Genomic DNA, 17500 nt, shown 5'->3' with positions numbered 1-17500 from the left:
CTTAAAAAATAAAATCATTTCTCAATAAAAATAACAATATTAACAAAAATACTAATAAAAATAAATAAATAAAAGATCATCTTAAAAATACTAATAAAAAAGCAAAAAACTGAAAATAACAATAATAATATGAATAATAGTAAAAATAACAATAATAGCACAAATAAAAATACAGGGAAAGCTCATCTGACTGTTGCTAAAGTGCCATTTATTAAAACTGGTTTATAAACCCATATACTGCATCAAAACAGATAAATTTTATATTAGTATATTCTACCTATCTAATCTGATATTTCATATTACATTTCATTACTGACTTCAAAAGAATACACAGCAGGTAATCTTTCCTTTATACACATCTTCACTGGTGTAATGTCCTCAGAAATGACAGCCACATTGCATAGGTCAGAAAAAATAATAATAATAAAATGACAATACATGAGACATTAATATTAAAATGCTTAAACAGGTAAATACTGTACTAGAGTAAGTAGGCTGGTTCATTGCCTACACTACCTGGCAAACAATCTCTGAAACCAATGCTCATCTAAAAGTAATATGCAGGGCTTTTTTTATCACTACGTTTTACATGGTTGAGCCAATGAAAGACACTATCCAATTCATATTTCACTTGGATAAATATATTACATACATATTCATAAAAAAAATGTATATTCCAGAAGATGCAAGAAAAAAAAATAATCAAAAAGCTGGCAGCTCTCTTGTGAATATGTGCTCTCATCATCCATAACCTAAAATATTATATTCTGTTAATGTATTATCCACAGTACTCATTGTACCGAAACATATTGAGAACCGTAACCTCATTCATCCATGCCATGAAAAATATACATATGCCATAAAATCAATTAGCAACACTAGCAATCAACTATCCTTAATTATACATTATTACTGTACTAATTGGCTTCCTCTTAACCTTTCTTTTTTGGATTCTTATTCCTGTGTCATCTCCTTCTAATTCCATTTGTAATATTTCTCAAAATTCTGATATTGACATAAAACATCACAGGTTCTATTAAATACAACAAAAAGTATAAAAACAATAAATCCATTAAATAGACCGAGTTGTCGCTTTTGCAAAATGCAATGAGCAATACTGATTTCTTTGCACTCTCACTAATCATATATTTGGCATAACATATATTTCACAAAGCAAGAGAAAGGAATCACAGTACCCTTTTATCACAATTAATAATACTAGAATACCACTGATGAGAAAATCTGACTCCTTACATTACAATACTTACAAGACAAAATCTGCATCCGCCTTCAATATACATAGGACATAAAATCAACACTTCCTTTTAATATCACGTTCTCAAGCATTGAATACAATGATCACAAATGGAAACATAATGACACCTTTAAAATAGTGCTAACAGCTGATACTATTCCACCTCTTTAACATTTCAAATCTTGTTAGTGTCTCCAGTATGTTACATCATGATACTTAACAAGGACACTATGAGTTGAAAGGTTTAAATAAGAGAGACAAATCATTAGAGGTATCTTTAACTTTGTTCTCAAGTTCAATGAGATTTGCAAAGACTTATCATTAGCTTACTTAAGAGAGGTAACATTATAATACAAAGTTTACGCCACTACGAATCATAGTCCTCATCAACTTGGTTATTAATTGACAACTGAGAAGGTAGAGGTTTAACAGATGATGTAAATGAGGTGGGCCCCTGTGGCTTGTTCTGTACGGCATGAACTGAAGTTATCACCGGAACGGGTACTCCAAATGAAGGTCGCGCCCCAGCCGTGAGTTGTGTGCTTGGAGATTGGTTTGGAGACTTTGTAACACTGCCAGCTGGTGACACCTCACCTTCAGGCACTTTTATGCCTGAAGCAGGTAATGCAGGGATGGTGATTTGAATGCCCTGACCAGTGCCAGTTGTGGATGCACTGAGTACAGACGACAGAGATGTGATTGGATTGCTTCCTGTTCCTGCTGCTCCACCAAGGTTAAACCCTCCACCCACAGATATCTGCAGGCCAGACATCTGTGGACTTTCTTTTCTGAAAAAAGAAGCATAATAATGATAATCACCATCACCATCACCATCACCACCATCATCATCAATCAGAATCATCAATCAGAATCAATCAGAATCAGAATCAATCAGAATCATAATAATAATAGTAACAGCATCACAATAAACATTACAAAAACAACAAACACAACAACAAAAATACATAAAAAATGGCAAACACAATTAACCCAAATCCTCCGGATGGCATGAAGTGATGACGTCACCTTCTTGGCCCAAACTCCGGCCTTCATGTAAGGTGACGGCACTTCGATGCCTGGCGCCATAAGATAAGATAAGATAAGTATAGGCCTATGCGGTATCCTCCCGGAATTGCATAGAGCGCCAGTTATCAACGTCCTGGAGCAATTGGGTAAAAAAAAAAAAAAAAAAAAAAAAAAAAAAAAATATATATATATATATATATATATATATATATATATATATATCAACAATAAATATAATAATGAAAAACAAATACAACAAAACAAAAACAATTAAAAGGAAAACAAAAATATAAAAAAGAAATATAACAAAAACAATAGCAATATCAACACCAATAACTGAGCTGAATTGAATTCAGCGATGATGATCAGATAAGATTAGATAAGATGAGTCAGCACTCATAGCTGGCAGAGGCCGGAGAGCGACGTCTTCGCAAATCTGTCTGAACTGAACTGAACCAAAAACAACACCAGCTCCTGACTCAACCCATCGGATACGAGAATCATTCGCTTGCTTTGACTGTAGAATGGGCAACAGATATAAACCAACAGCTTGCATGCCTTAAAAAAAAAACAAGAGCCATTACCAAAAGACTTGCAAATTAACTTCTCTACCTTGGCTGTGTTTTAAGGCTGGGCACAGGGTTTGGTTGCGGAGGTGAAGGCGACTTTCTGGAGTTTCCACTGGGATTCTCTGCCACTGCGATCACCTCCTCGTCTGTTTCTGATCCAGCCTGTGGGATAGGACGGCATCAGCATTACACTGATAATACAGCTTCTCAATTTAAACATTGTGCGAGGGGTGCATGCATACATACACTGTCCACTATTTTTATTTTTTCCTTTCTTTCTTTCTTTATAACACCTATGTGGCTCCATAAGTACTTAATTACTAGGTATACATGACCTCACCTGGTTACCCCCTTCTTTCAAATGTTTGGAAATTATTTTCATTACTTATATCATTAACTTTATTATAACAATAAAAACACTATCAATAACAATAATAATAATAATAATAATAATAAATATTTTCCCAAAAATAACATGGAACAGGTTGAACATGAGGAAAGGTAGACCTAATATTGGTTTCTTGGTAACTAAACACATGTGGAGACATAAAAGAGTACAAAAAATATATATATATATATAACAAAATCAAAGTGGGCAGTGAATCTTTTCTGCATCAATAAGTTAAAAGACACACAAAAATTTAACCTTCATGTCTGAATTATCGCTAAACAGTTGACAGATATTTCCCCACATTATGTATCTTTAAGATTCCTCTGTAGTTCTCTAATTTCAAAAAGAAACATTGACATACAGCTCCAGTTCTCTTTTTCATGCAGAGCATATCATGCTTTGATTACAGATTTTCATTTGTTTTGTGATGCAATGATTCCATTAGGTATAGATAGGTTACTTATAACTTTGTTGATTTTTTATTTCCATTATTAGAATATCTTCCATTAAAACAATAAAGCAAGCATAGACTCATATAGGAAAGAAATTATGCATTTTGTGGTTGAAGGGAGAAGTGATTAGCTTTGACCAACAGGTCTGCAACATTTTTATTACATCATTAGACAGGGGATTTCTGAAAGACCTCACCTCATCTTCATCTGTATCAACATCCAGAGAAAGACCATCGTCAGAGTCTGGATCCTCAACTGGTTTAGCTGGTGCCACCTTTCTTGGACGTCCCCTAGATCAAACAAAATAAATGTTAGCAAATGGATGTCAAAATAGAAAGTACAAAGATATTCTACATACTTTTCAACAAATAGCATTTACAAAAATTGATCTAATGAAGACAGATGGCAACAATACATGCCATAGCAAGGGTGGGCTTGAATTCCATATGGAACCTATACCTGCCATGACAATGGAGTTTATGCCTCTGACAACACTAGTTCTTAAGCTATAGCCTTCCAAGTTTATCTAAACCCTTATTCTTTATATGTTTATTGAAGACCAATAACCAGCTTGTATTGAATAAAAGACAAGTTGAAAAAAACATCATTTATGCACTTCTGTTTATCTCATGCAGGCAACCTTGATATTAATCCCAGTGCAGAAGCTAGCGGACTCCAATAATTTCCTGGTACTATTGTTTTAAGAGATGGAACTATATAGTGTGATACATGTAAGACGTCATATTCAGCATGAAAAAGAGATTAGGTTTTGTGAAGAGTAAAAATATAATTGACCTTATCAAAATGAATCTTGATTTTGTCATTTTACTGAATGCTCTATTTTAATTTCAAACTTTACATCACTTTTATGTTATCTACAGATTGTGTGTACGAGCATAGATATCTGTGTTTACCTGTCACTATATTTGCATAAGTATAGGTATGTATACAGCCACACATGTTTAACCCCTTCGACACAAGGACGCAGTATAAGGACGCATATACTGCGTCCTTGCAGCGCTTGTGAAAAACCCGAGGATGCGCATACTGCGTCATGGCTGAGTTCTGGTGGAATTGAGTTTTCTTTCTTCCGGATACTGTACGAGATCTTTCAGAATAGAGGTCGGATATGATACGATGGATTACTTGACTTTCATTATTATTACATAAGAGTGGGATTCGCTTATACCAGGGGAAGCACCAATGCGCCCTGCTAGCAATCATTTTATTATTTATTTATGGAACATTATGTAAAAATATAAAACTTATTATGATTAGTTTACCATGCTATTTTAATCTTTTTCTTTGGTCATCTGAGTGAGGCCTCCCACCAAGGTCACTCATTCCATCTTCCTCCCAACCCATGTAAATAACTTGTCACATGCACATGGGGGAAGAGGTTAACTATGCATATTTTGATATATAACACATGATGATTATGTTGAGGTTTTGGCTTAAAATGTGTAGAGATTGTGGCTTAAAACTTGTCATATTCAATTGTGACGTTTAAAATTTGGCTTGCGCCGGAAGCTTGGATGCGGAGTGGAGGGCATTTTCTACTGCCCGTAGTGAAGGGGTTAAGGCCATGTGTGTACACATGAGAGACCACATGCCTTTAGATGTATACATGCTTGTGTGCATTAGAGTGTGCATACTGCATGAGTGTGAAAAAGTGTGTCCAAGGTTTGCACAAGTGTATGCCAACATAATTTGCATCATAATTGAGTGTGCATGCAGGTAAATGAGATGCTATGCTGTTGTATATATGTGTATGCATTCATTATAAATAGAATCATTGTCTCTGTTCATTACTGGTTCTTCCATCTACTGACCTGGGTTTAGGAGTGCCCCGCCCTGCAACAGCTGCTGTCGCTGAAGCATTTCCTCTTCCTCTCCCACGACCTCTGCCTCTGCCTCTGCCTCTGCCTCGTCCTCTCTGTTCTTTGCTTTCCACCCAACCCTCACCTGCTATAATTTATTTCAATTATTTGTATAATTCTTCCTCAATGCTCCTTTGGCATATCAAATACTCTTTCACTTTCACATCCTAAATACATCACAGCTTAAGGAATCAAAAATTAAGCAAAACAAAAACTACAAGAATCCATTGGTACAGATAGAATCCTATTAACCTTCTTGATTATCTATTTCCACTATTAGAATATTTTCTACTACAACAATAAAGCCAGCTTAGAGACATCTTAAAATCGCACTTCTGAAAGCAATCTCAACATGGCACAATCAAAGTTTCCTCGTAGATTAATATTCTTGGATGTATTTATCATTCAATTAATGAAAACATAAGTTATTTAATTGACTAAGCAGGCATTGTGCGTAAACAAATCTTAGGAGGGGGAGCAGGGGGAGGGGCAGGGGATGGGAAGGAGAGGGTAGGGAGGGATCATTTCAACCTGGTTCCAAGCAGAATTCATCCACAATTAATCATTAGAATAACCTTAGTCACGCTAACAAATCTAAACAATAAAAAAATTGTCTCATGTCCCAGAGCCTCTGATGTAGGAATGCCTGTACCTGTCTGTAGGCCAAGAGCAGACTGTATAAGGTATGACCAGTCTCTCGTCTATTTGTAACTAAGCTGTGAAAAATTCTTTGAAATACAAATAAGTAAAAATGTCTTAGGAATGCCCATACGTAATTTGGTCATTGCAAAGTTACAATCAAATGAAAAAAATATATAAACAATAAACTATTATCATAATATAAATCATGGAACATAAATCATGTTCTGTTCTCATGTTTTCCTTTGTTACTCCTTTTCAAGTGCTGAAAGTAATCTTTCTCTTTTCTTTATCAAAAAATTATATATTGACTTCACTATAATATGCAACATGAGTAACAGTACAAAGCAATTTCCAGCTAAAAAGTGGACCAATTATTTCATTATGACATTTCTTATTCTGATGCAATTTTTTTCACCTAATTTCTAATCTAATTATATCATAATTGCAGTGCTAGGCATAGCAAAAATGCATCATTATGAAGAAGCTGACAAGCAGATCTTTGTGCATGCCAGGCATGCAACAGAAGCAGGCAGCAAAATCATCATGGTCATATCCAGTGACATTGGTGTTGTCATCATTGCAGTAGTCAGTGTTCTATAGGTGCTTCAGGAGCTAGGTCTGCAGAAGTTGCGTGTTGCCTTTGGCCAAGGACAGAACAAGAGGTGGATTCCTGTACATGCAGAAAAGAGCAAAGGGATGATCATCTCCCATGCCTTCAATGGCTGTGATGTCGTTTCAGCATTCTCTGGTAAATGGAAATAGTCTGCTTGGCAAACTTGGGATGTATGTGATGAGGCTTCCAGTATCTTCAGCAGAACTGGAGTCCTTAGAAAGCTCATGGTCATGATGTATGACAGATCCAGCACAGCTGAAGGTGTCAATGACGCAAGGTTGGACATGTTTGCTCGGGAGCAGAGGCAGTACAAAGCCATTCCTCCAAGCGCAGAAGCAGCATGTGAAGCTTGCTGCATACCAGGCGGGATGGATCTGGAGTCAGTCAACAGTATGTCAACCAGAAATGCAGACTCCTGCCAAGTGGGGCTGGACCAAGAGAGAAGATCCGTGGCAAGTCGTTTGGGCAGACAGCACCATTGCAAAGAGTTGCCGGCAGCTGACCAAGTGTGGATGCAAGCCGGAATGCTGCAGTCAATACAAATGCTACTGGTTTGGTCTGACCTGCACAGCACTGTGCAGCTGCAGATATGAGGTTTAGAAGCGCTGTAGTATACTATTCCAGATAGCAACACAATAAGTGGTATACAAGTATGGGCCTACTGCCTACACCCCCATCCCCAATCTGTCCTCCTCAGACGCTATCATTTTCATTTGGTTGGGTTTTTACATGGTGCTGGCAATCAAGGCAACATAATTACAAGTAATCATCATGTAATTCCAAAGTTACTCCAAAGGTACAAGTTCCTAGTAACCAGAAGATCCAAGTTTAGGTAAAGATCAAGAATCAACCACGAATCAAGATACAGTAAATCAAGCTCAAGATCAGGTACGTCAGGACACAACACACCAGACTAAGCCCAAGAAAATTAATTAAAGCCAAGATGACCAAGACAATGGTCAACATATCAAGCAATGATGGGTGAAGTGGCTCCATACAATAGGGAGCCCGACCACCACACGGACAATAGCACAACCACCACCTACCGCTTACATGTACATCCAATAATATATCATATTGATGATGATATGGGCACTTTTTACCCTAATTATGATTCTCAGACTGATATTATGGTACAAGGAAGCTAATGAGTAAGTCTATGGTTCCAAATTGGATTCTACATAGTTAAAAATGTATGATTCAACATCAAGATCATTCAAATAGGACAAGTCTTTGCGATTTTATTGTGAAAGTAGTATTACTGTATATTCAATGGTGGCCATCTTGAAAAATGGTTAACGAGTTTTATCAAAAGAGCAATACCCAAATTTCAAATCAAAATTACTATAAAAAATATATAAATTCTTTAACCCCTTCCTGACGGGACCATTTCGGCTTAAAAAGACCAAAATTCCAGGACTCTTGAACACATAAGCCTAACGCGTCGGGATTCTCGGCCGCACAGCGCTGGCTCCTCCCGCGCGCCGGGCTGGACAAAATAACGCGTCCCGGCGTGTGCCCCAAAAAACACTAGACGTGATATCTAGTCACCCGTCGTTAAAGGGTTTATGATAATTCACTCCCTTCCTGCCCACGCAGTAACGGTGGTGCTGAAATCCCAAACTGCCTCACCTGTCAGAGGTGCCGTAACTGGAGTGGTAAGAGGGTATGCTGAAGGTGTATTAGGAGTTGTTGGTGCACTTCCTGGTGTGGGAAATGAAGGTGTTACAGGTGTCATGGGAGTGCGTGGAGTAGGGGTTCCTGGCTCAGTGTCCCCGTCAGCATTGATGTCCGCAACAGAAGCCACAAGGTCCTGCAGGAAGTCAAATCTCCTTTCTGCCATAATACAATGCTTTCTGAGATGCAGAAAGGCAAAAATTATTAGCATATTTAATGTACCTGCTCATATAATATAAGATATGTACTGAGTCTAATTAGTTTTCTCAATATTAGGTTTAATGTTGCATTAAAGAAGTTGTAATAAATATATATGATAACTTACAAGTGGGCTGGCGTCAGTGTTCGTGCATGCCGCGCTGTGGTAATTTCTCCTGCACGTGTAAGAAGTGACTCAACAAATAGCTCCAATCCTCTAGGTGAATACAGGTTAATTAAGGAAAATTGAAAATGCACTGAAAATGCTGTACACACTGTAAAAGCCCATACCCTTCAAAATTTCATTGATTATCTACATATTCATAAACTTGGCCAGACATGCCATATCTATCTGAACATGGTGTATATAATTATCATATGCACTCATCCTGCCAATATTTCTTAACCTATTACAGACACGTATCATGACGAGGAGTTTTTGGCCTGATGGCAGGACATACATGATGTTGGGGGATTTGGGATCACTGTGTTTCTTTATTGTACAATGAGTAATGAACGAGTGATGATAAGAATCACAATCATAATTACTATCTTTGCCGTAATATTCAGTAAATTGAGTTTAATCTAAAATCTAAAACCTACATGGCACCACTTTCTCCTAGCACCAGCAGGAGAGAGAGCCTTGACTAGCAACCATCCATGGTCTCTAGCAAGCACTTTCTTTATAGAGCAATGGCACACAGCAAGATGGTAACATTTTGCTCTAAAGTATCAGTGATAAAGTATGTGCAAGCAGAATGAGAAGAGGAAGGTGACTCAAGCTAGGCACAGTGTCTACAATGTGCCCCTGTGACAGTAGGGCTGCCTTGTTCTGTGGCATTCACTCATAAGCATAGGTTTCCTTCCTCTTTCATACCTCTTCATGCTATCTTTATAGTGGATGGTTACATTTTTCATATTTGTTTACAACAGTACACTAATAAAAATATAAAAAAATGAATTTGCATTTAGTCCTCACATAAAACAGCAATGCTTCTGTAAAGAAAATAATGAGCTGATATGGACTCTATACGACAATTTTAGTCAACTGCAGCATTGATAGAGCCCGTCATATGACACACACAAGTCTCTCAATACAATAGAATATAAAAGTGCCTACGGTTTCACAATGAGTGACTGAATGAGAGCGGAAAAAGTTAAGGTATGCCGTGCAGAGCTACCTCACTCTAAAATAAAACCCATCCTGGTGACTGTGCAAGCAAATCTATCCCCGTCTGCAATGGGCTCATGACTAATTAATCATTAATTGTATGAACTCTCATAAGTACTGCTGTTGTCTTTTTCCTTTATTTACCTACTGTCTTACCGTTTTATTGTCATTCATTCATTCATTCATTCATTCATTCATTCATCCATCCATCCATCCATTTACTCACTAACTTCTTTACTCACTCACTCATTCACTCAACCACTCACTCACTTCCACAATTAACATATGAAACTATAACATCAATGGCAATACAAAGACCATAAATTCAAGACTCCTTGTTTAAAAGGATATAGATGATGACTGGAACAGCTGCCGCCACCTTTCCAACCTCTTCATCTGTCTGCATGATTTTCTTAATGCGGGCCTGTGGCACAAAAAAGGAAGGAAATCAAAATTAGTCAACAGTCACATGTTGTTACATCTGCCATACTGCCCAAACTGTATGTAATTCCTTCCCCTAAAATTAATACATTTCTTAACCCTTTCCCGACGGGGCACTCGCTACGCGAAGACCCATATGCCGGGCGATTGCAATATTGCATTGAAATCGTCACACTGGCTTGACGCCCCGGCATCGGGATTTTGGCTGTGTCACACGGGTGTGACGCACCGTCGTCATAGGGTTAAGATAAAAGTGGAAGAAAATCATCTTAAAATATAAGAAACATTTCAAAAATCAATAAAAAAAAGTCAGCCATAATCAAACCTGTGATTCTTTTAACCTCATTTCCTATAATAAATGAAACTCAAGATGACAAAGCCCAATATAACTAGCTGCACAAAACCGCTACAATTTTTTTCGCTCTTTAACTTCTTCCATACCTCTTCATGTTATCTTCATTGTGGACAGTTTATTTATTTGTATTTGTTTATGACAGGACATGAATACAAAAAAATTAAGTTGCTTTTTGTCCTCCTATCAATGCTTCTATTACACTGAGTATAAAGAAAATAATGAGCTATTATGGACTCTATACTACAATTTTAGTCAACTGCAACATTGATAGAGCCTGTCATATAACACATGTAAGTCTCACAAAGTAGTAGAATACAAAAAAAGGACAAACACAAAAATGGGTCTAGTTTTACAATGAGTGAATGAAAGAGAGTGGGAAAGGTTGTGATATGTTGCGTGAAGCTGCCTCGCTCAGAAATAAAACCTATCTGGGCTGCCGCATAGGTGTCACTCGTGCCTGTCCTGGGAACTGGGCAAGCAAATCTATCCCTTTCTGCAATGGGTTAATCATTCCATTACCCTAATCATCCTAAGAGCAATGACTGATGTCTGCCACATTTTATGGGTAGAGTCCTAACCTATCCCATCCTATCCTATCCTATCCTATCCTATCCCATCCCATCCCATCCCATCCCATCCCATCCCATCCCATCCCATCCCATCCCATCCCATCCCATCCCATCCCATCCCATCCCATCCCATCCCATCCCATCCCATCCCATCCCATCCCATCCCATCCCATCCCATCCCATCCCATCCCTTCCCATCCCATCCCATCCCATCCCATCCCATCCCATCCCATCCCATCCCATCCCATCCCATCACATCACATCACATCACATCACATCACATCACATCACATCCCATCCCATCCCATCCCATCCCGTCACATCCCATCCCGTCACATCCCATCCCATCCCATCTCATCTCATCTCATCTCATCTCATCCCATCCATCACATCACATCTCATCCCATCACATCCCATTATATCCCATCCCATCCCATTCCATTCCATCACAACTCATCCCATATCATTCCATCTCATCTCATCCCATCCCATCCCATCCCATCCCATCCCATCCCATCACATCACATCACATCACATCAATACACATCACATCACACCACATCACATCACATCACATCACATCACATCACATCACATCACATCACATCACATCACATCACATCACATCACATCACATCACATCGCATCACATCACATCACATCACATCACATCACATCACATCACATCACATCACATCACATCACATCACATCACATCACATCACATCACATCACATCACATCACATCACATCACATCACATCACATCACATCACATCACATCACATCACATCACATCACATCACATCACATCACATCACATCACATCACATCACATCACATCACATCACATCACATCACATCACATCACATCACATCACATCACATCACATCACATCACATCACATCACATCACATCACATCACATCACATCACATCACATCACATCACATCATCATCACATCACATCACATCACATCACATCACATCACATCACATCACATCACATCACATCATATCATATCATATCATATCATATCATATCACATCACATCACATCACATCACATCACATCACATCACATCACATCACATCACATCACATCACATCACATCACATCACATCACATCACATCACATCACATCACATCACATCACATCACATCACATCACATCACATCACATCACATCACATCACATCACATCACATCACATCACATCACATCACATCACATCACATCACATCACATCACATCACATCACATCACATCACATCACATCACATCACATCACATCACATCACATCACATCACATCACATCACATCACATCACATCACATCACATCACATCACATCACATCACATCACATCACATCACACCCCATCACATCACATCACATCACATCACATCGCATCACATCACATCGCATCACATCACATCACATCGCATCGCATCACATCACATCACATCACATCGCATCACATCACATCACATCACATCACATCACATCACATCACATCACATCACATCACATCACATCACATCACATCACATCACATCACATCACATCACATCACATCACATCACATCACATCACATCACATCACATCACATCACATCACATCACATCACATCACATCACATCACATCACATCACATCACATCACATCACATCACATCACATCACATCACATCACATCACATCACATCACATCACATCACATCACATCACATCACATCACATCACATCACATCACATCACATCACATCACATCACATCACATCACATCACATCACATCACATCACATCACATCACATCACATCACATCACATCACATCACATCACATCACATCACATCACATCACATCACATCACATCACATCACATCACATCACATCACATCACATCACATCACATCACATCACATCACATCACATCACACCACACCACACCACATCGCATCACATCACATCACATCACATCACATCACACCACACCACACCATACCACACCACACCACATCACATCACATCACAGCACAGCACATCACATCACATCACATCACATCACATCACATCACATCACATCACATCACATCACATAGAATTAATATATATAGTATATATATATATATTGTTATATAATATTGATAGTATAAAATAATAGTTATATAATTTAATATATTAATGATATATATATATATTATATATTTTAATATGATATATATATATAAATAAATATATATATAGTTATATATATAGCATATTCTTTAGTTCTAGATATATATATATATAATATATAATATATGGTATATATATATATAGATATGTATATATAATATATATATATATCTATATATATATATATATATAATATATATATATATTCTCATATATATAGTAATATATTTATATTATATATAATAAATTATATGATGATATATAGAATAGAATATAAATATATAACTATATATATAAATATATATATAATAATAAATACATATATATAATATATATATAGTTAACTATATATATTTATATATATATATATAGATATTTATATATATATAATATATATATAATACAATATATTAATATATATATATATATATACATATATAGTATATAAAATATTCATAATATATATATATATAATATATATATAATATATACATGGTGTACGCATATGTACGTATATGTGTATGGTGTATGTGGTATGTATATGTGTGTATGTGTAGTGTATGGTGCATGTAATATTGTGTATATTTGTATAATTGTATCGTGTATATGTGTATATATGGTATGTTCCATGTGTACATGTGTATGTTGTCTATTTTGTGAATGTATGTATTGTGTATATGTTGTATGTTGTGTATGTGTGTTATATTAGTATGGTGTATACTGTATATATGTATATTGTATATGTGTATATATATATATATATATATATATATATATATATATATATATATAAAAAATGATATATATATAATGATATGTATATTATGTATATATATATATATTATATATATATATATGTTCAATATAGTATATATGATATATATGTAATATATTGGGGGTAATATATGTATATATGTATATATGTATATATGTATATATATATATATGTATATATCTATTTATGTCTATGTCTATGTCTATGTGGCTGGGTAGATGAAATGTAAAATATCAAATGATTGGTTCATATTTTTACTGACAAATATCTTTCTTATTTGCAATTTGCGACAAATTTTTTCAGAGGAAAAATATACCCCCATTACAGATCTTAGGTTAGTTTTCAAGGATTCCGGGCTGTATCCTTCTTCTAAAATACCAAGATTCCGGCCTTATCTATAGTTCAAGTAATATTTTCTATACATACAAACATTCTTGAAAAATTTATAATGAAAAGTTATTACATGGCATTGTTTGGATTATTCATTCCATGCTGCAAACAAAGCTAGCATAAACCCATAATACGCTCACTTCCAAAAAAAATAAATAAATAAATAAAATTGACTCCCTGATGATCTCAACTACAACAGCCTCTCTGTACAGCTAAAATCCAGTAGTAACATACCCAAAATGAAACAATTCTTGCAATACAATTAATATCAGATAAATGGATTTGTTGTCATTTTCAACCACAAACAACTGTTTGTGGCATCCCTCATTAATCAAGGTCTACAGACTGAACAGCCAACTTTTTTATATTTACAAGAATAAACTCTAAATTTTGGTGCATAGAAACTGACATTCATGTCAGCACCGATTAGGCCTAAAAGACAGGAGTCAATGCGTACATGACATGACATTGGGATCTGCTCACAATTGAAGAGTGCACACAGTTATGAAGTATTATGGCTGTAATGGCATTAGCTCCAGAGCTACTGGGTTCCAAAGTCAGCCTATACCCACATTTTATGATGGATTTATGGAAAAATATTGTTTGGGCTAGTCTGCACTACACAGAGGGCAGAGAAAACCCTTCCCCCAACCCTCTAATTTTTAGCTGGTGCCGCTAGTGTCGTAGACCGCCCGCCCCGACGATCAGTTAGGTCGTTAGGCGCCCCGTCCACAATGGGTTAATGCAGTGTGTTCTTATATATAATCATATAAAAACCGCATAACTTTATAAATAGAAACATCAACACGGCACTTTCCGTTAGTTTCATCAAAAAGGTCTGGATAGCTTAGTAACTAATCAACATTTGGGCCAACTGCGCATAGCAAAACATAAGCTAACTGACATATAATAATAATAAATCACATTGTCTGGATAGGATTTGACAGCGTAAAGTAAACATTGTAGGTGACTCTAAAAGAAAGGGTTGCAGCCACAACAACATTCCTCTAAATTAACATCGGCATCACAAATTAGCAAAGCCAAAGAAAGGAAATGAAAAACCTGTCGAACATTCTCCTTTTCATCAACCACACTACCTATTTACCTAGCACCATACAGTTTGGAAAAAATAAAACCATAGCAAAAAAAAAAAAAAAAAAAAAAAAAAAAATGAAACGCCAACCAACCCCGAGTGACAAAAAAAAAAGCTACAACTCGCTTTACTCACCGGTGGAAACCTGGCATTGTATTTCTTCTTCTTCCCTGGCATTGTCCCCTCAATAGTGATGTTCTTCGTGCTGAAACTAGAACAATTACCGAAGAGAGGAAAAGGTTCTCGGTTGTTCAAAGCTCAAAGATTGGCGGGTGATCCAAGCTGTCATCAAAGGTTCTCTCCAAGGTTCTCGAGGTCTCGCCGCCTACCATGTATCCTAGTTACTCAGATATGTATAGCTAACACGTCCGGGGAAGAAAAAACCATCATATAGCATGGGAAGTCGCGTAAAATGGGGGATTTCCAAGGCAGAGTGGCGATCTCCAGGCGCCTCAGCTCCTCACCAACAACAACACGGGACTCCGAGGGGCTTATCCTCACCGCTCTATTTTTCAAATTTATTCAACCTTATTCGTAAATCTTCATACACTATTGAGCAACGGATGTATTTTCGAAATTGAGATAGTAATAGTTTGTACTTTTCTAAGCTCAATTAAGACTTTTTTCTTTCTGTTGAGTAACGGTGAAGATAAGAAAGTGCATTGTTGGTTGGTAACAGGCGTATAAAGTTTATGCATTAGCAGGTAGTTCTTTGAGAATTTATATCTATTCAATTCTTTATCATGTAGCTATCATTTACAACATATGGAAAGACTTATAATTTGCTATACAGTATAGTGCCCTTGTCTACTTTTATTGTAGACACGTATCCACAATATGTGGCCTACCAATATCTACACGTGCTTTTATTAACATTTTCCCACTTATTTGTGCCTGTATACGCATAAAGGCATATTAGGATAGAATATGACATTCCATTCAGCAGCATCCATAGTTTTATATATTTTCAACATGTCTAGCTAATACAATTTACATTGCATTACATTGAATGATATTTTTCACATCCCAAATGTATTTAAATTAATCTCAAGCAGATTTTAATCATTCCGCTAACTTTACCTAATACATTTGTTAGTACCTGTCATTCACAATGATTTCCACTACGTATGCAAACAAAAATTATTTCTGAGGTACAAAATCAGTGAACCAATAAAGCAAGGACTACCTGCTAATATGGTTTATATAGAAACACGGACTCTGCATAGTATTCATATATGGAAAGAATGTAGGAATGTTATTAGGGTAGCATGACTCGAAAGCGTCTCGTCTGCAGTATAATCAATTCCCTTATATGTCTTTCCTCTAAACGTGGAAGTGAAAATAAAACCAAAATAATCATCTGATAATCACGTGTCCAAGTGAAGTCCAATCGGGAAATTTCATATTTGAAATACCAGGTCAATCAATCTCCTTAAAACCATAGAATCAAATTTCATTGCGTGTTCATAACACACCTTGAAATCGTTCCATTATTCTTCGATATTCACGTATGTCATTTCTGGAATTGGGCGAACAAGCAATACACTGACTTGCATTGTCCAAATCTCTCTCTCTCTCTCTCTCTCTCTCTCTCTCTCTCTCTCTCTCTCCCTCTCTTCTTCTTCTCTCCTCTCGCTCATCTCTCTCTCCATACCCATCTAATCTCTCTCTATCCTCTCCTTCTCTCGTCTCGGCTCTCATTCTCTCTCTCTCTCTCCTCTCTCTTCTCTCTCTCACTCTCTCTCTCTCTCTCTCTCTCTCATCTCTCCACTATCCTCCTCACTCCTCTCTCCTCTCCTCTCTCTCTCACTCTCTCTCCCTC

The 17500-nt window shown here is 36.7% G+C and overlaps 1 protein-coding gene across 2 annotated transcripts in view; it reads right to left on the bottom strand.

The window, feature by feature from the left end:
* The window catches only part of NC2alpha (negative cofactor 2 alpha), a 17247-nt gene extending 1082 nt beyond the window's left edge, over nucleotides 1–16165 (bottom strand). Inside the window, exons 1-8 of one of the 2 annotated variants that reach the window (XM_043025818.2) lie at nucleotides 15814–16165; nucleotides 10226–10298; nucleotides 8831–8924; nucleotides 8461–8684; nucleotides 5526–5661; nucleotides 3890–3983; nucleotides 2894–3012; nucleotides 1–2043 (exon numbers count right to left, since the gene is read on the bottom strand). The exon at nucleotides 1–2043 is cut by the window's left edge and continues 1082 nt beyond it. In XM_043025818.2, the coding sequence (XP_042881752.1) occupies nucleotides 1623–2043; nucleotides 2894–3012; nucleotides 3890–3983; nucleotides 5526–5661; nucleotides 8461–8684; nucleotides 8831–8924; nucleotides 10226–10298; nucleotides 15814–15855 (1203 nt within the window). In that variant the 5' untranslated portion in view covers nucleotides 15856–16165 and the 3' untranslated portion in view covers nucleotides 1–1622. The remainder of the gene's footprint in view (nucleotides 2044–2893; nucleotides 3013–3889; nucleotides 3984–5525; nucleotides 5662–8460; nucleotides 8685–8830; nucleotides 8925–10225; nucleotides 10299–15813) is intronic. The other variant, XM_043025819.2, reaches the window with a different exon arrangement.
* Between the last annotated feature and the right edge of the window lie 1335 nt (nucleotides 16166–17500).

The sequence above is a fragment of the Penaeus japonicus genome, unplaced genomic scaffold (genome assembly GCF_977035675.1).
Source record: "Penaeus japonicus unplaced genomic scaffold, GWHDUDI00000001_assembly GWHDUDI00000002, whole genome shotgun sequence".
NCBI classification, from domain to species: Eukaryota; Metazoa; Arthropoda; class Malacostraca; order Decapoda; family Penaeidae; genus Penaeus; species Penaeus japonicus.
The sequence above is the reverse complement of the archived record's forward strand: the minus strand, read 5'-3'. Positions and strand labels throughout refer to the sequence as shown.